Below are 24,720 nucleotides of genomic sequence, written 5' to 3'. Positions count from 1 at the left end.
ATATTTGTATCAGTAATAACAATTATTAGTTAATTATACATATTTGATATTGATAATTAACATATACTAATTATTGATGATTGAAATTCACGATATAATTATAACCGATCAACTCCAGAAAAAACAAAAACAAAAAAAGAAAATCAAGTCTGCCAAAGTAATTACCATTGATATTCATGAGGGTATGTATGTTTTTATCCATTCCACATTCTTATGCCAACATTAATTAACCTTATATTACACATAAATTTAAATGCTGGACCTAAATGTGGGCAGGATTTTTATTTATCCCATCATGATGAGAGGCAGATGTTCATTAGAGCCTGTTAACAATTATTGAGACCATTGATTTTGAGGCGAAGTGCCACATCAACGGCGTCGCCTATAGTGAGGAAAATCCAGTTTGCTCCAATTTTTTCCACAAATTTTGCTGCCTTCATTTTTGTGATCACTTGCCACCTTGGATTCACCACTGCCAACTGCAAATCAATTCAACCCCAAAAAGGATATTATTATTTGGAAAACAATATCAAATTTCATAATAATATTTTTGCAGCAACGAGCAATATAGGAAAAACGTCTCATATTTTTGGGTTAGTATACTGTTCGTCCCATTAGTTACGAGTTTTCTATTAATGATCCCATAAGTTATCAAAAATCTCAATTGTGGTCCTTTTCATCAGATTTTATTAGTATTTTGATGAAAAAGACACGAGTTAAGTACATGGTTGTTAACGTGTCGGAATAACGACCATATGCTTAGCACTCATCAACGAAAATGACTAAAAGTAAGAATTTTGGTAATTTATGAGATTATTTCTGAGAATCCGCAACTAATAGAATAAAAAATATACTGACTCTAAAATATAAAACGAAAAATGCTATTTTCTAGCCATAGGTGATAAGATTAGAGCTCACTTCTATTCCTTGTGCAATCAGCTGCTTGTACAGTTCTTCCATGGCATGAATACCTGAAGTGTCGATATTCATCACATCTGCCACAACAGCACATATAGGTTAAGTATTATTATTTCATTAATTTAATTCTAAAATAAGAGTAAGGACAGAACAGGACAGTGTAATTATCCCTCTACAATTAAACACTTACTAGTCATGTCGAGGACCAAGACGTGAAGTCGGCCCTTACTACTTTCGTCTGTGTTGTTCTCATCTGTTACCGATCTCAGAATCCTGAACACAAAAAAAACATCACTATTTTTACATATATATGTAACATTTTAATTAGGTTTGACAACGTTGTAGTAAATTGATTGCAGCAGTGTATATCACCTTTCTCGGATGAAACTGGCATTGGCAAAGCAAAGCGTGCCGGAATTAATACGGGTTATTAAGATGCCTGAGATTTTGTTGGCCACAGGATACTGCACTATGTTACAGAATAAGTCTGTGCCAGGAAGTCTGCCGACTACTTCTGTACTAGGTTTGATCGAACTCACCATGATCTTACCAAATGAGACGATCACCTGCAACCATATTCACCCCGATTTCATCAATTAAATAAAAACATCTCTGATTAATGGATACAATAGGAAGTTTGTCCAAATTTTGACTTCATATCCTTAACAGTAAGGGCGCAGTTGTGCTATTTTCGAAAACTTGTAACTGAAAATTCTAATTCAAATTGAATCAAATTATATGACAAGTGCGATACACGTGTCGTTTGATTTGTGTACAATTAAAGTGACTAATTACATAACTAGTGTATTATATTTATTTTATAATTGATTTGATTCCATCCAACCTAATTTCAATAATAATCAAGAAAAAAGTGGTTAGGATAGATTGTTGGGTTCATTGAACCTGGACGTGTGCAGTTCTTGATTTCCAACTCAGTGCTGCACTAGTTGGAAAACATGGAAGGGATGACGCGGTTTTTTCCATTTTGTAATTAAATGCAGTTCTATAAAGTGAAAGGAAAATTAATATATAAAATAATTAGTACCAAAAAGATGCATCATGGAAGAACATGTGTTGGGAAGTATTGGATGGGATTTTCAACCATTCCTACTCAAATTCTTCCTTTATCTATATATCTATACTATCTATATATCAATATTAATATAAAAATTTTACTCACAAACTACAGTTTGTAAAACAACGATATCAAATTCTTTTGTATTGATAATATCGTTAAATTAGTTTTATTTATTTATTTATTTTAAATATGATGTGTTGGTTTAGATTTTTTATTCTTATTTATAATATTTAAAACATAAATAATTATTTATTATATGCACGCAGGGACGGCGTGTTGTAACGGCTAGTATTATATAACTATATCTAATCAACAACTATTATTAAAATAAAACGACAACTACTATTAATATATAATAAAATCTCACATTCGTGGAGTTTGAGCCAATAAACTTTATAATCATGAAATCTCAACTTCACTAATTGAGTTAAGCTTCATTGACGATTTATATTGTAATTAATTTAAAAATAAAAATTGTGAATAATTATATTATTCTATAGGAAACTAATTAACACAAAGTATCTTCCTATCCTACTTTATTCGACGACGTTTCTTACATTGGAACCGAACAAAATAATATAACTTTATTTTCCTTAGAATCAGCTGAGGAAACCTATTTAAGAGCTTTATTCGAATTTTGACTGAGAAAATTAATGATTTTAGTATTAGGGTTCTAAGGTGTCTTTATGGAAAGTGTTGGAGTCAGATTCAGTATTGATAATGGAGAATAAAGATTTTATTCTCCATACATTTCCACTAGCTATATAGTTGGATATGATATCATCGCTTATACCTATGAACTTAGTTGGATATATAGTTATAATCAATTATATTTCATTTGAGCAGTTAAAGTTGAGATATCATGCAATTAATAAATTTAAAATCATGAGTTCAAATTCCACCGACACCACAAGAACTATAACATATAATCATGATTAATAATAAATAGTCATAGCAAATAATTATTAACTACAGTCACGCAGCGGCTGTTGGCCATGATTTTGGCAAGGATAGCTAAAATATTTGTCATGGCTAAAAGTCGTAGCATATAGTTTTTTCATCCTAATTTTTTTGCATCGATTTTATTTAACTGTAGTTAATTATTATTATTTGCCACAATTTTTAGCCATAGTCATTTTAATATTGTAGTCAACAGTAATATTCTTTCTCGTGCAAATGTATGGATATTTACCCCATTTAATGCAATTTTATTGGAATATCAATTTATCATAATATGGGTTTATTTTTCAAGTATTTCTCAATTTGTTGAAATTGATGTAATTATTACATAATTAATAGAGATATTAACCAATCAAGCTAGGACTTGCCTAACTTTTATCCCATCCATAATCATAAGATTCATTGAACCTAGACATGTTTTAAGAGATAAACTTATGATTCCATGCAGTTCCCAACAGGTCTGCTGAAATGCAAACCCTAAATTGCCTTTATGCTTTTCTTCAACTTTTCCTGTGTCTAATAAAAAGAAGTACCAATTTTCTATGGTATATAATAAGTTATGTAAATTGTATTAAATTATTAATATATCATTTGAAAAATGAAATAAGTGTATAGGGTTCATTTCCCCCCACCATTAATACTCCATTTTTTTCATTTGAATTTCGAGAAATTATTAATTTTTTTTATTTAAAAATTGATTCAATATATCGATAATTCAAATCTTTTTTAAAAATCTTCTTTAAGCTTCAAAGTTTGTTAATATAACACTTAATTTACTTTTTAAACATTCATAAAAAAAATAATAGTCTTGGTTTGACTTTTAAATATATTTCTAGTTACAAATATATAAATTCTTAATGTTATGCATAAATATTCCATTTAATGATTACCGATTTAATATTACGTTAAATTAATAATGGTATGAGTATATATCTATATAATAAAGATATTTTATAATACATAGTTAAAAAATAAATACTGTACTATTATTTAGTTTTAGTAGCAACTAAATTAAATCATAAATCCAAATATATAATTACACTACATAAAAATAAATTATTTTTGGTCGGCATAAATGATACAAAATTAAACTAGATACTTGAATTAAAAAGAGAAAGGTAACATATTTTATTATATATGTCTTTTTTTAATTTTACGATTTTTATGTATCGTTTCAAAAATTTGACGAAAAGTTTCTAATATTTATTAACTGAAAACGTGTGTTGGAAATAAAACTTTAATCCATAACCTAAACTATTAGGACACATTATTTTATTTTTTTTAAACTTTTGGTACAACATTATGGTCTTATTGAATAAGGCATTGGTGCAGTCTGTCTTACTAAATTTAGTGGTGAGGACAATTTACAGGTCTCAACAAATAGAAACTACATATGACACAACATTGACCTAAAATCAACTGTTCTCAGAGACCTACACTCCACTTCAAAATTCTAAAGTGTTTCTTCATGGAACCCCCACCATTTCCAACATTCCTATTAGGTACATAAGCCTCCCAAAATCCTGTCGAATTGCAATTTCCAGTGGATTTTTATTATTAATATGCCAATTCTTTTAAATTACAGGACTTAATTGCCACGTTCAATTCTAGCATAACTAAAATTGCAATCCTCCTATAATTACGGGATTAATATTTTACAATTTTTTCTTATTTTACTGACCCCTCAATTTTATTCATCGATTTTCCTAGCATTATTTAAAAAAAAATACTTACTAAAACCATGCAAATTAATCAATTAATTAATGTATGTATATGATAAATGTGACACCAAAAAATAGTGTAAATGAATGATTGAGCATGAGTGAAAAAATTAAGAATAAAATTACCGCGACAAGGAGGCCGATTTCGACGGAACCAAACAGAACCCCCAAGAATGCACCCAGGCAAACCATGAAGTCCAGCTTGTCCACCTTCCAGATATTATAGGCAGCGTGTAGGTCTATGAGTCCCGGCAGGGCAGACAGGATGATGGATGCAAGAATGGCGAGCGGAGTGTAATACAGAAGCTTGGTGAAAAACAACAGGCATATCAGTACTGTTATTGACATGACAATGTTCGACACTACTGTCTCGCACCCCGCGCTGTAGTTCACGGCTGTTCTTGAGAACGAACCTGAAGTTCGGTTCAGGGACGGAGTCAGGATTCTTAGCTATTATCATTAAGCATGAATTATGTCTAATTCTTTCGTCAAAATTAAGGTTTTATTATTAGTTCAATTTTATGTATTCAATTTAAGGTAAATTATAATGATCTTTCCTGGTATTTGACATAATTACGAATACCCCTCATTGTTTGAAAAATTATCGATACTCCCTAATTTTAACGGCCGTCTAACAATTAGTCTAATCCGTTAGGTTTTCATTTATTTTTTATGGTGAACTGATCAAAATGCCTTTATAAATTAAAAAATATAATTTTATTTAATTTTTAACAGAGTTTTTGCCTCGAAAACTACCACCATCTCTCTCTCTCTCTCTCTCTCTCTCTCTCTCTCTCTCTCTTATCTAAGAACGACTAATTATTATTAATTGAAATAAATCAATCACAATCAATCCGTCGAATAACACTTATTATTACAGTAGAAACAACACCTACAATACCGTAGACACAACATTCACACATATATGACGGGGTTAAAACCCATGATCCGGGGCTTCAATTTCGCCAACTGAACTAGGCCTCATTGACAAAAACTATCATCAGTTAACTATAATCTTGGAATTTTTTTTAAAAAAAAATAAAAATGATGATTTCTAAATTTACAGCTAAAATTTAAAAATATATTGATTTTTTTATCAATAAACTCCCATTAGAATAACTCAATAACAGATAAATAATTATTACAATAAATTACTCACATTAACAGAGATTTTTTTAATTATAATGTTGGAAATTAGACTACTCATCAAATTTAATATTTCCAATTATATATAGTGGAATAATTATCATATAACAATTCTGAAATAAAATTTAAGAAATTGAAATATATATATCTGACCAGTGGCTGTGTAGCAGGAAGTCAAAGAGCCAATAACGTTCATAAACCCCATTGCAACCATTTCTTTGTTCCCGTCCAGGTGGTACCCTTTTATCGACGCAAACGATCTTCCAACAGCAATCGCTTCCTGAAATTTAAATCTACTCATCATTATTAGCATTAATGTTTTATATATAAATTTTATATATTAATATAAAAAGATTTACAAAAAAGTACACATAATTAATACACTTTTCAATTCATTTTTGTTCTGACTATGCGAAATTTTTAAAATTATAGAATTAGTTGTCAAAATGAATTCGTCCAAAAATAAAATTGTCGTATTAATTTTACATGACTAAAATTATAATTTTTGATTTATAAATGAAAAATGAGTAGTAAATATATGTATGTACTGACAGTGAGGGCTATTAGAGCACAAATCAATCCAATTTTGGCTGCTTCCCCAACATGCGGACCTCCGAAGTTCAACTGATGAACAGAAGTCGGGTTCAGCCCTCCTTTGAAGTGTTTCACGATTTTGATGCCGTGCTCATCAGCTTTGCTCAAGTACACTATTAGTGTCGATAATATGACTGAGAAAAGAGGAGCCATCGCTGGCAGCCAGAACAATTTCCTGTTCCTTTGCCCCTGTAATTGGAATTAGGAGGAAGAGAATTGATGGTAAGGGCTTATGTCGGGTTGAAATTTCATAAGGTTATGTTTGGATCAATAAATTTTCTTAATAATAAATTATTTTGAATTTGTTTGGATAAGTGGAGTGAATTTATTTGAAATTATTTATTTAAATTCCTTCCGTGAATTCAAACCCATCAATCCAAATGAATAATTAAAAAAGAAAATTGTTATTAACGAGCTTACGATAAATCGAGTAATTAGGATGAAGATGAGGAATGAACAGCCGAGGACAGCATTTAATGGATACCACTGTTGAAAAAGATAAATAAATAAATTAGTTACACAAAATGGAAAAAATAAATAAAAAGCATTAATTATTATCATTTGAAATTAGGCTTACTTGCTGATGAAGTGCTTTAATTACAGCACCAAACACAGAGACCACATCAGTTTTGGAGGTAAAATGGCTAAGTCCAAGCAATCCCTTCAGCTGTTGCAGGCCAATCACAATGGCTGCACCTCCCATGAACCCAACTATGGCAGCATGTGACAGAAAATCCACTAGAAATCCCAACCTGAATACTCCAAACAGCGTCTGGAAGGCGCCGGTGAAGAAGGTGACAGTGAAAACAGTTCGTCGGTACGTTACCGGATCAACCGACGGGTCTATTACTTTCGATATCATTGCAGAGAGCAGCAGCGAAACCACAGCCACGGGACCGATGGCAATTTCTCTTGAACTTCCCATCACAGCATATATCAATGGTGGAATAACACTTGTGTCTGAATAACATATTTCATAAATCAGATCAACAGAATATTACAAACCAGATGAAGAGAGCTGATTCCCTGACTTACACAGGCCATACTGAGGATCCATTTTAGCTAGATTAGCATATCCAATACTCTGCAAATGTGTAAAATTTCCACAACTCAATCAGACTAGAATTTTTTCCATGATTAATAAATACATAAGCATATATATGAAGTTTGGAAGGTGAACCTGAGGAATGCAGAGGCTGGCAAGAGTTAAGCCAGCCAAGAGATCATTCTTAAACATTGCAGCTTTGTAATTCTTTCCCCATTTAAGGATTGGAAAGAGGGTTTGCATGAAGAGAAAGGATCGATTCGGCCGAGGCTGCTTGGGTTTTGGTTGAGGCAGAAGAGTCTGCTTTATGGAGCTGAAGAGTTGATGCCATGGGGCTGGCGGGTCAGGAGAAGTGAGCAGCCATTTAGCCCTCTCCGACCGGCCGGTGGCGGTGTCAGCATCCAGCAGCTGTAACTCCGTCATGGAGTTATCAGCAGGCATGTTGCTCATGGCTGATTCTTTGAAGTGTTCGGGTGAACTCTGTGGGATGCAAGATGCTGCCAGCTCCCTTTAAATACAAGCCCCATGACTACCTTTTTAGCGCCCATCATATGTTATTTTAGTGTTGTAGTTAGTGTCAATCATTCTTTAATAATTCTAACTTCAATTGAATTTGATTAAATTTAAACTAACTACATACCAAATACATTACGTTAATCGTATAATTAATGTATATACATTTTAAAAAAAATAATTAATCACATCTTAAATATACCACACTTACTATATAATTAATTTGATTTGTCCAGATCTTATTTGAATAAAAATTTTCCCATATGCCGACCATCTGGTGTACGAACAGGAAAAATATTAGTATCCCCTTAAAATAAGTTTTTTCATTTAAAAAATATATGGTAATGTGTTTTAATCCAAATAGTAATTTTTTATTTCAAAAAATCCAATTATTATTTTCACTTTATTTTAAGACAAACTTACCTTTGATCTTCTTGCATTATGAGTTTATTTTATATAGCGATATTCAGTTTTAAAAGGAGTAACAAAATACTGTTTGCCAATAGTTTGATAATTTTTTCGATCGTTATTATAAAATAAAGAATTTATTATGACAAATAAGTTTAAAGCAAAAGCATTAATGTAGAAATGCTTGAATCCGTCGCCGCTTCACAGTTGAAATGACTTTGCTCCAACTTGGGAGGCCCAAAATAGTCGCACAAACATATTCCGTCAATGCCCTCTTCCCAATGGAGGGTTATGGGTTAGAATCCTAGGAATATACGTATTTAATTTATTTTTAATAATAATATATTTCTTAATTGATTTAAAAATATTAATATATATATTAATACTAAATATTATAAAAATATATATATTAATTAATTCAAAAATATTGATGTATTAAAAAATATATAATTTTTCGCTACAATTAGTTACTATAGCTGAAAGAAAAAAATCATGGTAAATATAAATTAATCATGGCTTAACAATAGCCATTAGCCGTTGTTTTTGCAAGTATAGTAAAATATTAACCATGGTAAATGATTTGACTATGGCTAAATATTATGGTGAATATTGATTAATTGTGATAAAAATTTAAATTTTTAATTTAATGTTATTTAGCCGTGGTTAATAGTATTGATTTACCATATTTTTTAAATTATAATCATTTATAATAAAGCGAAAATTTATTTTTTTTTAGTGATGTATTTTTCTAAAACAGAATCCGTGAATGCTTCATCAATCCAATTTTATTAGTTACATTGGAAATGAATTTCCGCACCATGTCACCTTCCATAGCTAACTACTTTTTTTTTTTTTTTTTTTTTTGGATAAATTACGACAGGCTCTTTTGAAATTTTTAATAATTATAAATAGTCCTTTGTTATTTAAAAAATTATAAATATTCCCATAAAATTACAAACACCCTAATAAATACCGCCTTGTGACAACTTATTCTTATTGTAGGAGGGTATTTGTTAATTAAAGTATTTATAATTTTATAGAGATATTTATAATCTTTCAAATAATTGAGAGATTTTTATAAATATCACAAATCTCAGGAGAGCTCCTTATAAATCACCCTATTTTTTGATAATATGTGATGCCTTATGTTATTCGATCTATCTTGGAATATGGATATGGATGGAATATAATGAAATAGAGCCACTTTGAGGTTCCCTCTGAAATGAGGCATGGAAGGGAGCCACTACGAAGAAGTTCCAGGAGTTACGAAGGAGGGTTCGAGCTCATATTGGTTGGGTTGAGAACGAGAATTGAACTCTATGAGATCTAATCTCACGTTGTTCCTCAGTAGCTCAGTAGTAGAGCGGTCGACTGTTAACTGATTGGTCGTAGGTTCTAATCCTACTTGGGGAGATTTGATTCATTCTGAATTAACGAATTCAGAATAAAGGGGCTCACTTTGACCGTTAAGAGTAGGGAACTTGTTCCCTGTCTTTATTTCTATCTCATCGTATCCCATAATTTAAAAATTACCCTAAAAAATGTCTTTGTTTCTATCTCATCGTATCCCATAATTCAAAAGTTACCCTAAAAAATCTTACTAATCGATCAAAATCACATTGACATCCGTCGCTAAATACTTAAAAATGCAACACTGATGACAAAATAGTAAAAAAATGTGATTTAAAAGTTATTACCGCAAGAATATGTCTCCATAATTGATATGGTGAAAAAAAAATGAGAATAAGAGAAAAATGTTGAATCAAAGGTCCAGAGCATAATAAGTGGATTGAATTTTTTATTTTAAATTATATTATCTTTTTTATCCCATTTAATATATATACATCACATATATAAAAATATTTTTTTAAATATAATAAATAATATAATTTTTATATAATTGATGTGTAAATATATATAGTCGGGCAAAAGATACTTATGGGCTTCACTAGGAGCATTTATGATAATGAAATAACGTTTTTAGCCTTCGCTTAAATTATTCCTTGTCACAAGATCCAAGGGGTAGATATGTTATTTTAGGCATTGGCTTGATCAGGCGGCTATATTTCATCTCGCTTTTACTATTTTATTTTCAAAAACCTTTTAACTTATCGTCAATAATGATTTATTTATACTAATATAAAAAAAAAAATCATACTTATAAATAACGGTTAATGACACCAACACACCAATTTTTTATAAAGTTAAAAATGCTTCATGATGAAAAAAACTAACTTATTCAACTTTTCAAAATTGATATTAATTGATAAATTATTAATTTTTCCTTTTTTATTAATATAATATACTGATTTATATTTTATTTTTATTTATAATATATTTTAAAGTTTGAAAGATTATTTACTATATAAACGTAACTACGACGTGCCACGATAACTAGTATATCTATACTAATATAAAATAAAAAGTCTTTCCACACTCACAAACGGCAGTTAATGACAACACCACCCCAATTTTTTTTTGGATAATTACATTTTGTCATTCGAACTATGGTTGTTTTTACACTTTGGCATCTAAACTTTTTTTGGTATCAACTTACCATCTCAACTTTACGAAACTTTATACTTTGTCATTATAACTATTTCTCAACCAATTTTTTTGTAAAAAAAAAAAAAAATCATATGCAATGCACATGTGATACTTAAAGGTTATATGATGTGATACTTTTCACATATATATAACATGTGATGTTTTTCCCGCTAGAAAAATCAATAAAATGACAGTCATATATGACAAAGTGCAAATTTCGTAAAGTTGAATGATAAGTTGACAAAAAAAGAAAAAACTTTCAACGGCAAAATGTAAAAACGGGAATAATTCGAATGACAATATATAATTTACCCTTTTTTGTACAGTAAAAAATGCCCTTAATAATAAAATAACTAATTTATTCAATTTTTTAAAATTTATATTAATTGATAAATTATTATTTTTTTCTTTCATTCTTTTTATTAATGTAATGTATTGATATATTTATATAATTCTTCTTTTTATAATATATTTTAAGGAGTGAAAGATTACTTATTATGTACATTATTATATGCACGTAGGACGTTAGCAAAATAATTACATATATTTTCAATTTTACCCCTCATTTAACATTCTCATGTAATAATTTTGTACTTATAAAAAAAAATTATAATGATTCTAATCTCACTCTATATATATATATATATATATATATACATTAATTATCCCTTTATCAGTATAAAAATATACAAAAGATATTAATAAATGGCAAAATAAAAATTTATGTATTTTTTTATTAGCATTAGTATTTTCGTTTTAACCTAACATAAATGTGTCAGGTGTAAAAAAAGAATTTTTCGAAAGAGATGTAATTATAATTTTAAATTTTTTGAAAAAAATATAATTTTATATTTTAAAGAGAATTTAAGTGTAATTAACCTTATTTTATAATGGTCACTTTACTCTAATATTCTTGTCATAATTCACTAATAGCAACAATTTCTACACAATATATATATTACTACTAAAATTATAGAAATAATTATTGTGATGGAAATAAATATTTGTGTTACTTAATACATATGTAAGTGATAATATTAATATTTTCATATAGTCTTTTTTTCACTTTTAATTATTTTATGATAATAGCTTTACACGAATAAAGATGCGTCTTTCTTCATCTATTCACACACAATGAGGTGCACCGTTCCAAGTTGTGGATGAGTTTCATACAACGTAAGGAATTTCAACTTCGAGTTTACGTTGTACAACATAAGGAATCGAAACCGACCAAGGGAGCTCATCATCTGGATAGGCCAGTTAATGGGTGTGTATTATTTGAACTCGATCTCAATACATATTCGTAATTGTTACTTGTATACTTTACTTAAAACTTATCATAAAATAATCATTGAATTTTACACGTGTTATACCAAAATAATCGGATCCGGTCTGGATCTTACCATATTAAGATGAATGGAACAATTATACATATTTTTTTGGGATAATTACATTTCTTTTTTAAATTTAGTGTAACTACACGTAAAACCCTCATAGCTATTAATCATTGTTTTTGAAAGTGAAGTCAAAACATTAATTATAACTAAAAACCATATCTAATGTTAATTAAAACCATAACAAACACTGACTAAATGTGGTCAATGCTTATATATATATAAGGAATAATAACAATACATGTATATATATATATATATTAATGTTTAATATATGCAATAATATAATATAAGCATGCAATAAGTTAACAATTCAAATCTACGAATATGTTCAAACGAGATAAAAAAATAACAAATTATTATAAAAATATACATACACCCGCATTTGTAAAACCCATACAAACAACTTTTTTATTGATAAATGTCTCAACCTTATCAACTGAATAATGTTGTGGTTGGGTGATGTATAAAAAGGTTGAATTAGGTGGAAATGGTGATTCTAGAAATGGTTGTGCCACTGAGAACTGAAGTGACTTAGCTATCCTTCAAAATGCTGCTTAAAAAACTGGTCACTTTTTGGAGAGTTGGGTAAATGTTTTAACAATCCAAGTTCCTCAGCTACACTGAATCCCGACGCCATCCCGTCCACATACAACTCTCACATTTTTCTTTCCTTTCTGTCTTAATTATTGTCACACATCATCCCTGACGATCAAGTGGATTTCATAGCTAGCGATCCTGCTGTCGAAATTCCTTTGATGTATTTCATTTAATTTTATTCGAGTAAAATAATCCAGTGTTTGGTCGGTCGGAATTTTCTTGTGTAAAAAGAAAAAAAACATATCAAACATATTTCATTAGTGTAAAAAACACGTATCACATCACTTATGATTATTAATTATTTTTTATTTTAATATTTTTTTATATATCAAATCAGTTATTATCATTGTATTTTTATTTTATATCCAACCACGTGCGTCCAAGGAAATCGCATCTCAACCAAACTCATTATAAGATGTGAAATGAGATAAGAAAATATCACAAGTAAATCACAATTGTGTTTTTCTATTCTATGCATTTTTACAATTTCTAGCCCATGCCACTTCTATTTTGAAACGATATGAAAATTGAGTAAAAAAATTTTTGTAAAAAAAAAGTTAAGCAAATTATCCCATATTAACAATTTAAATATGGAATTTTTTAGTTTTATTTTTCAAACCACGAGGGATATTTTGCTAAAAAAGATTCTAGAGAATGTTTTGTTCTTTTCTGATATTTAGCGGAGGTAAATTGTATTCTACCCATAAAAATAATTGCTACTTTTGTTGCAGTGTGGATCATACTTGCAAATTGATCTTTTGATTATTTCTTAACAAATTTAACATTACCAAATATTTAAATCTTGATCCTCATCAAGTTATTTATTACAAACATTTACCAGATTTTTCGAGCTTAGATCAAGAAACATAGCCAAGTTTTTAATGTGGGATTGAGGTACTATAAATAATAAATGATACTTCTGGTAATAAGAAATTAAATCCGTAAAAGTATATATATTTATACGTCTCTCCCATCACTACATAAACAAAAAATTATTTTTGATTATAAATCCTACAAAAGAAAATTCATGATAATTTAATACTATTTACATCAAAATTTAAATTTTGACAACATTCGTCACAATTTTACCTATATGTCATAATAATTTTTAACTGTAATTTATGTTTTGGCCTGACTTGAAAAATCAATAACTAATAACCATTATGGAATTGCGATTAATTAGTCGCGAACGATCATATTTTCTTCTAGGCATTGAGGTATAATATAGATTGTACAAACATATTTGTAGATTTTAAGTTTTTCATGTAAAAATATGTAATGTTTAGATTTTAAACATCTGACAAAAAGATATATATTCAAAAAATATTTGTAGAAAAAACACTGGAAAAAAGGAACAAAAATTGGGTCCTTAAACAAAATGTTGTCGATGGGTGTCCAGAAACATTGCCCCTGAAACCTGGGGCGGGGCCAAGTCACTGTATAGATCAAGCGGTTTGCCGTTGACCTCAATCTCTCCAAAACCAACTGAACTGAGAGGTAACTAAACAGACAAACGTGGTCGTTTCTTCACATTTTTCTCTAGACTATTTTGACAGCAACACGTGGCCCTCCTTCCTTCTCCTTACACCACTCTTTCTTGTTGAAATTTTCAAGAACAAAAATTCAGATTTCTTGCGAAACTTTATAGTAAGAATTAAGATATTGGTGTGTTTCTGGGGCCTCATCCAAACAGGGAATTAATTGCCACTTTGCTTCAAGAACCCTTCTTTAATTAGTTGCACAGACCAAATGATTATGGCCCAGAAATTTTTCGTTCCCGGCGGGGTCAAAAATGGAGAGAATGGGAAATTCAAGTTGGTAAAGACAATGAACCTGGACAGGTTTTTGTGGTATTGAACAAGTACTGGATTGTCATCATTTGTTCTTGATCACCTTTCTTGGGCTTGATTGATCAGTTTATTCCACACCTGGACCATTGGCTGTGCGGGTCGAAAGGTAAAATTGGTTACTGCGTTTGTGTGGCTCTTCGTAATATAATTATTGAGGAATACTAGAATACAATGTGTAATGCTTTTCTGCCTTTTCTTTTTGCCGTTAACTATATGCTCTCTCTCTCTCTCTCTCTCTCTCTCTCTCTCTCTCTCTTCTCTCTCTCTCTCTCTCTCTCTCTCTCTCTCTCTCTTTTGGCTTTTTGCTGTTAAATAACTCTATGCTCCCCCCCCCCCCCCCCGGGTGTGTGTGCCTAAAATGGGGTGTGGGACATAACTTTGAGTGGGTGCACTATGAACGGCATTTGGAGGATGAAGTGAGATATGGCACTTTATTGAGTTTGGATTCTTGTTCTCTTGGGAAAGATTTTCAGAAATTTAGAGTTGTAGCTTTTTAAGTCAGCGGCATTTGAGTGAACTGCGGTTTGAATGAGTTGGAATGGATATGTATGACTGATCAACAGAGTATGTGATATGATGAATGATTATCATAGATAGATTCTTTCCATCTCTCTGTGACGCGTAGCTGAAAATTGCAACTTGCTCGACTGATCTAATAGCATCGGAACTATGGAGCGTGAGTGAACACCTTCGACTCATGTTAATTGAATTTAATATGGATGTTTCCCAAAATAATTGAGCTTGTCATTTGCTGAGCTTAACAGCAGTAGGAAACGACATAGAGACAAAGGAGAATATTTTATGTACGGAACAATTTGGATGGTGGCCTTTCGAGCTCATTGCTGAGCAGCTCCACGACTTATTTAACTAAATTTGTTTACATAATTTCACTTTTTCTTGTTCGAACATATGCTTCTTCCTGTTGTTGTCTAGGGTGTGTTTAATTTAAGCAATTTAAAAGCAGAAGTTGTAAAACAAAGCTACTCTTTCACTTTGTTTTGAGTAATAAACTAATAAGCGCTTATTTTAAGCAGTTGCAAACACCCTCTTGGTTCACGACAAATTGTTACTCTTTATAGATTCACACCTTTTAGTACTAAAACAATTGATAATCACAATGAGATTGCTGATCTCATTGCTGAGATAAACTCCCATAAATTTAGACAAGCCTTATGTTGGCTAGTCAAAGCTAGATCCTATTACTCTTTCTGCTCTATCGGTATCTGAAAACAAAGAAATCTAGATTCATGTACAAGTTTCTTAGTCTACCTAACCAGTTAGAAAAGTTTGACCCGTAATTTCTGACAACTATTTAAGTAGGAGTGACTGGAAATGTTACATAAGTTCACGACCTGTTTTTACTTGCTTCGATCTGAGGTAGCTTAATTTTGCCTCAGACAACTGTTCAGTTAATTGTCGTCTTTCTGTGTGATGAAATTCCTATATTTATCGGGTGTATGAAAGTTGTTCTCTTTACCTTTAAATGCAGATTGGAAAATGTTATTTCCGACTTTTGTTATACATTATAACTACTGTTACATTAAAATTTTCTAATGATGCATTTTCGTCCATGTAGTCGTCCTCATAAATTGATGGGAGGTCACACTGAAGAGGCAGTCGAAATGAAAGAGATTGATATGAGAAGTTTGTCGTTTTCTCGTCATCATAATTTCCCGTACAAAGTAGGCGTTCCTCCAAAGCAAAAGTTTTGGACGGAATTTGCTGCTGCGGTGAAGGAAACTTTCTTTCCAGACGATCCTTTGCGGTCCTTTAAGGATCAATCAAGGTCTCGGCAGTTCGTTCTGGGAATGCAAGCCGCTTTTCCCATTTTTGAATGGGGTAGAAGATACAATTTCGATAAATTTAAAGGGGATCTTATTGCTGGGCTCACCATTGCCAGTCTGTGCATTCCTCAGGTACAATTGTAACGTAACAAAGATTATGTGATATATTTTAACATTTTTGGTCAGGTTAAATGCAACAGGCCCCTGCGAAAATACTAATAGGCAAAAGACCCTCCCGAATAAAATAAAAAGAGCGACGACCCCCTTGGACTTTTAAGAAAAGGACAATGTGGCCCCCTGATGCATGCAGGAGATGATGGCTTCACTCGTAAAAGTTCAAGTGGTCACTTTGCCAGTTTTTTTGCTAATGACGATTTTTTTTTCTATTAGAATTTTCATAGGGGGTAAAATGCAATTAATTATTTTTTAATAACATTGCTGTTAATTGTGCAACAGGACATTGGCTACTCGAAGCTCGCAAATTTGTCTCCCCAATATGGTTTATGTGAGTAAGATAATGATTATCATTTATTTGAGTACGTTCTTCCTTAATTTACACAAGTAAAATTTGATTTTTTTTTTTTGGGCCTAATTAGATTCGAGCTTTGTCCCACCTTTGGTTTACGCATTCATGGGAAGTTCAAGAGATATAGCCATAGGACCAGTTGCTGTTGTATCCCTGCTGCTGGGAACTTTACTACAAAACGAGATTGATCCAGAAAAAAATGTTGTCGAATACCGGAGGCTTGCGTTTACTGCAACCTTTTTTGCTGGCATAACACAAGCTACCCTTGGTATGCTTAGGTAGTTTTCCACTTAGACTGCTACACACACAAATTAACCGTAAAGCGGAACTTTTCACTTTGTACTTCTCTTTTTGTCCAGAGCTGATCTTTCTATGTTTTCTCAACTGCATTCTTAGTAGTTCAACAGTTATGTTGGTGTGACAGATTTGGGTTCTTAATTGATTTCCTGTCTCATGCGGCCGTTGTTGGCTTCATGGCTGGTGCTGCCATAACAATCGCACTCCAACAACTCAAGGGTTTCTTAGGCATTAAAAAGTTTACAAGGAGCACTGACGCCATTTCCGTTATGCACTCCGTTTTCAGTTCGGCCAATCATGGAGTGAGTCTCTCTCTCTCTCTCTCTCTCTCTCTCTCTCTCTCTCTCTCTCTCTCTCTCTCTCTCTCTCTCTCTCTCTCTCTCTCTCTCTCTCCTGCAATACTTACGTCAATGGTATTGGCAGTGGAATTGGCAGACAATAGTGATTGGAGCAACATTTCTGGCGTTTCTTCTATTCGCCAAGTACATTGTAAGAAACAAGAATCCTAACATCCAACACTTACATCTTATATTGAGAATATGATATCATGGTAGTTAGCAATTCCAATTTGATGTTGTGTGCAGGGGAAGAAGAACAATAAGTTGTTTTGGGTACCTGCAATTGCTCCGCTCATATCTGTCGTTCTGTCCACCGTCTTCGTTTACATTACCCATGCAGAGAAAAAAGGAGTAGCAATTGTAAGTTCTTACCTTGTCTACTATGAGGACAAAGTATCATTTATTCTTTCAAACATTGCTCAACTTATAATACTACAATACTAATATGTAGTATGTTTGTTCTTGAATTGTCACAACCAGGTGAAACACATCGAAAAAGGTATTAATCCCCCATCAGCGAAAGAGATATATTTTACTGGGCATTATCTCTTGAAAGGTGTTCGAATCGGGATAGTGGCTGGCATTATTGCATTGACGGTAAGCTGGTTTTTTCAGACTATCTTTCACATGATCAATAGTTGTGGAAGAATGATATAACTGAGTAAACCATGTTGTCGATTTGGGGTTATTTACCAGGAAGCTGTTGCAATAGGAAGAACATTTGCTGCTATGAAAGATTATCAAATAGACGGAAACAAAGAAATGGTTGCTCTTGGAGCAATGAACATCGCTGGTTCGATGACATCTTGCTACGTAGCTACAGGTTGAAAAGCTTATAACTAGTAGCAAAAGATTATGATGATAAGATAGAGTCCTCTTAATTTTCTGATAGTTTTGTGCATTTAATCTTTGCTTCTACACGTGCAGGTTCCTTCTCCCGCTCGGCCGTAAATTACATGGCTGGCTGCCAAACGGCGGTTTCTAACATCGTGATGTCCGTCGTCGTATTCTTAACATTACAATTCATCACGCCTCTTTTCGAGTATACCCCAAATGCAATCCTCTCCTCCATAATTATCTCAGCTGTCATTGGCCTGATTGACTATGACGCAGCAATCCTCATCTGGAAGATCGATAAATTCGACTTCATAGCTTGCATGGGAGCCTTTCTAGGCGTGGTTTTCGCCTCTGTGGAAATCGGCCTCTTGATCGCTGTAAGAATACTATCACATATCACTTCAAAGAGATCATCCTCAAGTTTCCCCTGAATAACACTAAATTGTTGCATGCTCTTGTGACAGGTCTCAATATCTTTCGCTAAGCTACTCTTACAAGTAACAAGACCGAGGACGGCCCTTCTTGGAAAAATTCCAAGAACGAATGTTTATCGGAACATCCAACAGTATCCAGAGGCCAGTAAGGTTCCAGGAGTTCTAATCATAAGGGTCGACTCAGCAATTTACTTCTCAAACTCTAACTACGTTAAGGAGAGGTAAATCGATAATTCCCCATTAAATTTTCTTGTATTGGTACTATTATTTTTATTTACATGCTGAGGCACAATGTTCCACTCAAACTTATATAGCATATAATCAAGAACCGTATAAATTCTTATGCTTTTGGCGTTTATATTTCTGCAGGATACTGAGGTGGCTAACCGATGAGGAAGAGCGAGTGAAAGCCGGTGGTCTCCTCAGCATTCAATTTTTGATCGTTGAAATGTCACGTGAGTAGATATTTATTTAAATACCATGATTTGGAGCAATATATGTAATTTATGTGCTTCCATTTCTCATGCATTTTTCTTACACATTTGTAGCCGTTACCGACATCGACACTAGTGGCATCCATGCATTAGAAGAACTGTTCAGAAGTCTCGAAAAGAGAGATGTTCAGGTAATGAACACAAGGCCCTATTCACGAGGATGTGAGTTCTTCTTAAAATAGCAATCAATCATGACTGAGAAAACCTTTACCGACTTTCAACAGCTCGTTCTCGCGAATCCAGGGCCAGTGGTGATCGACAAGTTGCATGCATCAAAGTTCACGACTTTGATAGGCGAAGACAAGATTTTTCTTACAGTGGCCGATGCCATTCAGACGTGTTCGCCAAAATTTGTTGAAGAGGTTTGAAATGCGTAAAAGAAGGGAGTTAGCAGAAAATGAGACTGTTACAATGTAGGAGAATCAAGTGACTTCGATGTTATATATCAGTCCTTTCGGACATGCAGTTTGTTGGGTGGGTGCCTCGTATTTCAGAGAACCCTATTTGACTATTGCAGCGGCGCGGAGTACAAAACTCCTTAGATACAATTACTTATTACGAATATCTCAAAGAATAAATATAATGAAAAGACTAGAGATTAAAACAAATTCAATATATATTGAAGATAGGCTCAGATTTGTCAGATCGAGTAGAACTCAATCACTAAGCATCGGTTTTTACGATCACCACGACCCACGGTTGCTCCACCCAAGAAAGAACACCACCAAGGTTCCGATCACTAAGAACACACTAACTCACGGTCACTAAGACCAAAAGAAGGTTTCGCACAAAACAAAGAAGGTTTCGCACAAAGCTGTTTTGCTAAGGAGGAGCAAGAATCAGTATTCCATTGTTTCAGCCGAAATGGGTCAAGTCCTTTAATAGGGGAAAGGATGGTAAGACTCCATGTTTACCAGTACTCAAATATCAAAGATTTAAGCAATAGGGGAACTAGAGAGAGATGGTTGTGTAGAGATAAGAGAGAAGAGAGACGTGAGAAATAGATTTAGGATTCTGATTTAGTATGAATCCGAACTGGGTCGGGTCAAGTGGGTGGGTGGGTCGTCTAGTGGCTCGGGTTCTAGGCCTTTTAATAGGATCTTGGGCCATATTTCACAACATGCTCCCCCTTAGACCAAGTCCTTATTAAAAGGAGCAGTGTCCGGAACGTTACGCTGGATCTAGTTTTTTTATCACTGCCTAGGGGCTCACTCCAGTGTACCTGCAAAATAAAGATGTTAGTAACATGATATCTAAAGCACACAGCTCGATTAGCATTAAGCACTTTTAACAATTTGCACACAACAATTAACACTAAGTTAATTTTCAAACAAAGGCTATAGCATATTGCCACCGAGGCTCATTCACAATGAATCATCTTGCCACAAAAGGCTCAACAAATCACTTAGGTTCAACCGGTCATATTTCACGAAGACTCAATTAGCCACTTAAGCAAATTCACGCCATCAAGGCACACAAAGAACTCAACGGGCCACTTAGGCATTCACATACGACCACTAAAGCACAATCACATAGCCACATAGGCAAAATTGAACATCCACATAGGCTTAATTTTTAAAACACTTAGCCACTTAGGCTCAAGACACAAAGTTTTACTATATTCACAAGGGAACATTGCACTTAGCACAAAGCAATCACAAGAATTATGAATTGATACAAAATTAATAAACTGTTAATTCTTCTTCTTCAATCACTACATTTGTTTCTTCCTTTTATTAAACCATTTTGGTCTTTTACAATCTTTTATAAAATGACCCTTTTTGCCACAATTGTAGCATCTCCTATCTTTATCTCTAGCTTCTTCTTCGTTGTCATTAGACTCGGAGCTATTGTGTTTTTTATTCCTTTCTTTGCTATATCTTCTATGAAAGGAATTTCTATATCTTGATTTTCCTTTAACAGAATAATTTCATATTGGTTGTTGCTAGGTTTATTCGTTTTTAGGTCAATCTCTTTATTTTTTAGCCCATTCACAATAGTATCAAGGTTCACGCTATCTCTACCGTATTTAATAGCAGCTTTCACATCAGAATAAGTATCAGGTATAGCATTCAAAAGCACAATAGGAGAGTACTCATCAATATTTTTATCACCAGTCAACTTTATGTCTTGAACCAGTTTAGTGAAATCATCCAAATTTTCATCAATATTCTTACACAAATCAAGTTTGTATCTAAAAAATTTTTCGAGTAAGAACAGTTTACTCAGCAAGGAAGTTTCAGTATAAAGCTCTTCTAACTTTTCCCATAATTCTTTCACAGAATTTTGTTTCCCTACTTGTCTTAAGACATTATCTGACAGATTAAGAATAATAGAAGAGTAGGCGTATTCATCATTTTCAAGTTGTTTTTCTTCAGAAATGTTTTTCGTATATCTACCATCTATAGCTTTGAAAACTTTTTTCTGAATCAAAATGCCTTTTATCTTTTGTTGCCAAATTGAAAAATCGAACTTCCCATCAAAAAGTTGCAAGAAATATCCAGACATATTAGAAAAATAAGTGACAATCACAGAAATTAAGAAGGATCCCAGTTAAGCTCAACTAGATACCCGCAACCTCAAGGGTTCGGCCAAGTGAGTGTTTTGATGGGGAGATAGGGAATAAGCCAATAACAATAATATCTCACAAAATTTTCAACAAAAATGCAGCAGTATTTTGAGAGGATTAAAACAGATTTTTCAAACAGAATATTTTCAGAAGATGAGCACTTAATCAGAGGATATTGTTTTCTGAAAAATATTGCACATAAACACTAAGTAGAATCAGAAATTTTCAGCACTAATATCGACCAACAAACAGTGAAAACAACACCAATTTTCAGCAAAATTTCGGACCAAAAACAGCGAAAAACAGCAGCAAATTAACGCTCAAAACAAAATTTCTGCAGCAATATTTTTCTCTTAAACAGCAAATTTCAACAGTAATTTTTTTGCTCAAAATAGACACTAACAGCAGCAGTTAACGCCCAAAAACAGCAATTTTCAGTAGTAATTTCAGTACTAATTTAACGATAATATCAGCAATAAAATTTCAGCAGGAAATCACCCCCCAAAAAATTCACAGAAAATTGCTGATCGCAAAAAACAAAAGATGAATAGATGTTACCGTGAGTCTTCAAGATCAGAGCATCCGTGGCTCTGATACCACTATTGGGTGGGTGCCTCGTATTTTAGAGAACCCTATTCGACTATTGCAGCGGCGCAGAGTACAAAACTCCTTAAATACAATTACTTATTACAAATATCTCAAAGAATAAATATAATGGAAAGACTAGAGATTAAAACAAACTCAATATATATTGAAGATAGGCTCAGATTTGCCAGATCCAGTAGAACTCAATCACTAAGCATCGGTTTTTATGATCACCACGACCCACAGTTGCTCCACCCAAGAAAGAAGACCACCAAGGTTCTGATCACTAAGAACACACTAACTCACGGTCACTAAGACCAAAAGAAGGTTTCGTACAAAACAAAGAAGGTTTCGCACAAAGCTGTTTTGCTAAGGAGGAGCAAGAATCAGTATTCCATTGTTTCAGCCGAAAGGGGTCAAGTCCTTTTATAGAGGAAAGGATGGTGAGACTCCATGTTTACCAGTACTCAAATAACAGAGATTTTAAGCAACAGGGGAACTAGAGAAAGAGATGGAGTTCTGTGTAGAGATAAGAGAGAAGAGAGACGTGAGAAATAGATTTAGGGTTTTGATTTAGTATGAATCTGAACCGGGTCGGGTCAAGGTAGGTGGGTGGGTCGTCTAGTGGGTCGGGTTCTGGGCCTTTTAATAGGATCTTTGGGCCACATTTCACAACACAGTTGCCAGATGGTCTTCTTGTAATAGAGTAAATATTGATGATGGCTAGGAAATTTTGATGTTTCCTTTGTCATTTTGAGATCAGTGTGCATGTTTTCCAAGTAGTTCCCTGGTATTAATTTTGATCATTTTACTAAATTTTCGTAGTTTTCAGTAAATATACGGATGTAATTGTAAGGCAAAAAATCGAGAAAATTTGAAAAACAAAACGAAGAAATTAGACATCTAAACGACAATAAAATTAAAAATTAGCGTTCATTACACTTAGATCCCTCTTGAAAATGCAAAATTACACTTTCCTCCAAAAAAAATTTAAAATTATGCTTAAACCACCTCCAAAATTCATTGTTTACGTTGATCTCTTTTTGTTAGGATTTAGAGGAAATATGCTAACATTAGCAAAAAATATTATAAATTTTCAACCTTACCTCTCATTGAATGTTTCCATTAATAATTTTGTACTTGTACGGAAAAAATATAATAATGTTAACATTACTCCATATATTACATTTATCCCTTTATAAGTACAAAAACATAATAATATTACACAAGGGTCAGAATTAAAAATTTATGTAACTTTTGTTATGGTCATCCAAACCCTAATGAAATGGAATCAGGTGTAAACGGTCAATTTTCCAAAAGGGGTGTAAGTGTAAATTTTAAACTTCTGTGAGGGAAAGTATGATTTCACATTTTTAGATAGATCTAAGTGTAATTAACCTTTGAAAATTACTATTTATTTATAATTTTTAACTTCACCACTCATCATAATTTTATAACTACCTTTTGGTATTTTTTTTTTGCCCCCCTCATACATTTCTATCTTAAATATTTATTTTATCTTATATATATTTCAGGTAAATTTTAACTCTACCAAAAATAAATAATATAATTTACAAAAATTATATACATACATATAATATGCCACACTCACTAATATGTAAATAAAGCATACCATAATTAAATGTACAATAAATTATTACATGTAAAACATATTGTACAGGTTACAATAATCCTCAAACAATTAACTAAAACAAACTAGGCCATTTCAAGAAAGAGGCAAACACTCTATATAATTTAAAGTTTAAATCATTGCACACGTCTCCTTTATCGTTCGAACAAAACCTCTCCTTTGTCGTTCGAACAAGACCACATTGATAAACAACGTAATAACAAATAAAAAAAAGAATTAATTAATTAATTAATGTCATAACCACAACTTGAACTTAAAACCACCTTCTTTGGAATCCCAATACATAGCGATCTCATCGTCAACCTTCAACTTCCTATTCTTTACCAAATCCATGCACGAAATAACGCAGTCGTCGTTGGCCATCATCTGCAAATAAACATCGTTGTTCCAATACTTCCTAGGGTTCTTCTCTTCCGTGACATCCCACAACA

General features: G+C 32.5%; 2 protein-coding genes and 1 long non-coding RNA gene across 4 annotated transcripts; 1 reads left to right on the top strand and 2 right to left on the bottom strand.

Annotated features, from left to right (window-relative positions):
- Window positions 1–137: 137 nt before the first annotated feature.
- LOC105158923 (low affinity sulfate transporter 3) lies at window positions 138–7,956 on the bottom strand. Its single transcript, XM_011075840.3, has 11 exons — window positions 7,598–7,956; window positions 7,453–7,501; window positions 6,995–7,377; window positions 6,838–6,903; window positions 6,376–6,606; window positions 5,977–6,103; window positions 4,804–5,090; window positions 1,291–1,484; window positions 1,109–1,191; window positions 919–995; window positions 138–479 (listed from the first exon to the last, which is right to left on the bottom strand). The coding sequence occupies exons 1-11, from the start codon at window positions 7,910–7,912 to the stop codon at window positions 327–329; spliced, it is 1,965 nt and encodes a 654-aa protein (XP_011074142.1). The 5' UTR covers window positions 7,913–7,956; the 3' UTR covers window positions 138–326.
- A 6,365-nt stretch (window positions 7,957–14,321) lies between these two features.
- On the top strand, window positions 14,322–19,995 carry LOC105158922 (sulfate transporter 1.3). Of its 2 annotated transcripts, none has more exons than XM_088878413.1 (14): window positions 14,322–14,880; window positions 16,351–16,690; window positions 17,015–17,063; window positions 17,155–17,362; window positions 17,509–17,683; window positions 17,805–17,870; window positions 17,966–18,079; window positions 18,200–18,316; window positions 18,416–18,542; window positions 18,647–18,933; window positions 19,021–19,211; window positions 19,360–19,445; window positions 19,539–19,615; window positions 19,709–19,995. In XM_088878413.1, exons 2-14 carry the CDS (start codon window positions 16,367–16,369, stop codon window positions 19,850–19,852), a joined length of 1,965 nt encoding a protein of 654 aa, XP_088734539.1. In that variant the 5' UTR covers window positions 14,322–14,880; window positions 16,351–16,366; the 3' UTR covers window positions 19,853–19,995. The 2 variants fall into 2 exon arrangements, with proteins under 2 accessions (XP_088734539.1, XP_011074141.1); XM_011075839.3 differs by lacking the exon at window positions 14,322–14,880 and adding an exon at window positions 16,091–16,151.
- Window positions 19,899–23,225, bottom strand: LOC110011722 (uncharacterized). Its single transcript, XR_002286767.2, has 2 exons — window positions 22,612–23,225; window positions 19,899–20,706 (listed from the first exon to the last, which is right to left on the bottom strand). It is a non-coding gene; the product is annotated as an uncharacterized LOC110011722 (long non-coding RNA).
- Between the last annotated feature and the right edge of the window lie 1,495 nt (window positions 23,226–24,720).

This window comes from Sesamum indicum, linkage group LG3 (assembly GCF_026168435.1).
Source record: "Sesamum indicum cultivar Baizhima isolate 11 linkage group LG3, ASM2616843v1, whole genome shotgun sequence".
NCBI lineage: Eukaryota > Viridiplantae > Streptophyta > Magnoliopsida > Lamiales > Pedaliaceae > Sesamum > Sesamum indicum.
Note: the sequence above shows the minus strand (reverse complement) of the source record. Positions and strands in the feature narration are given on the sequence as shown.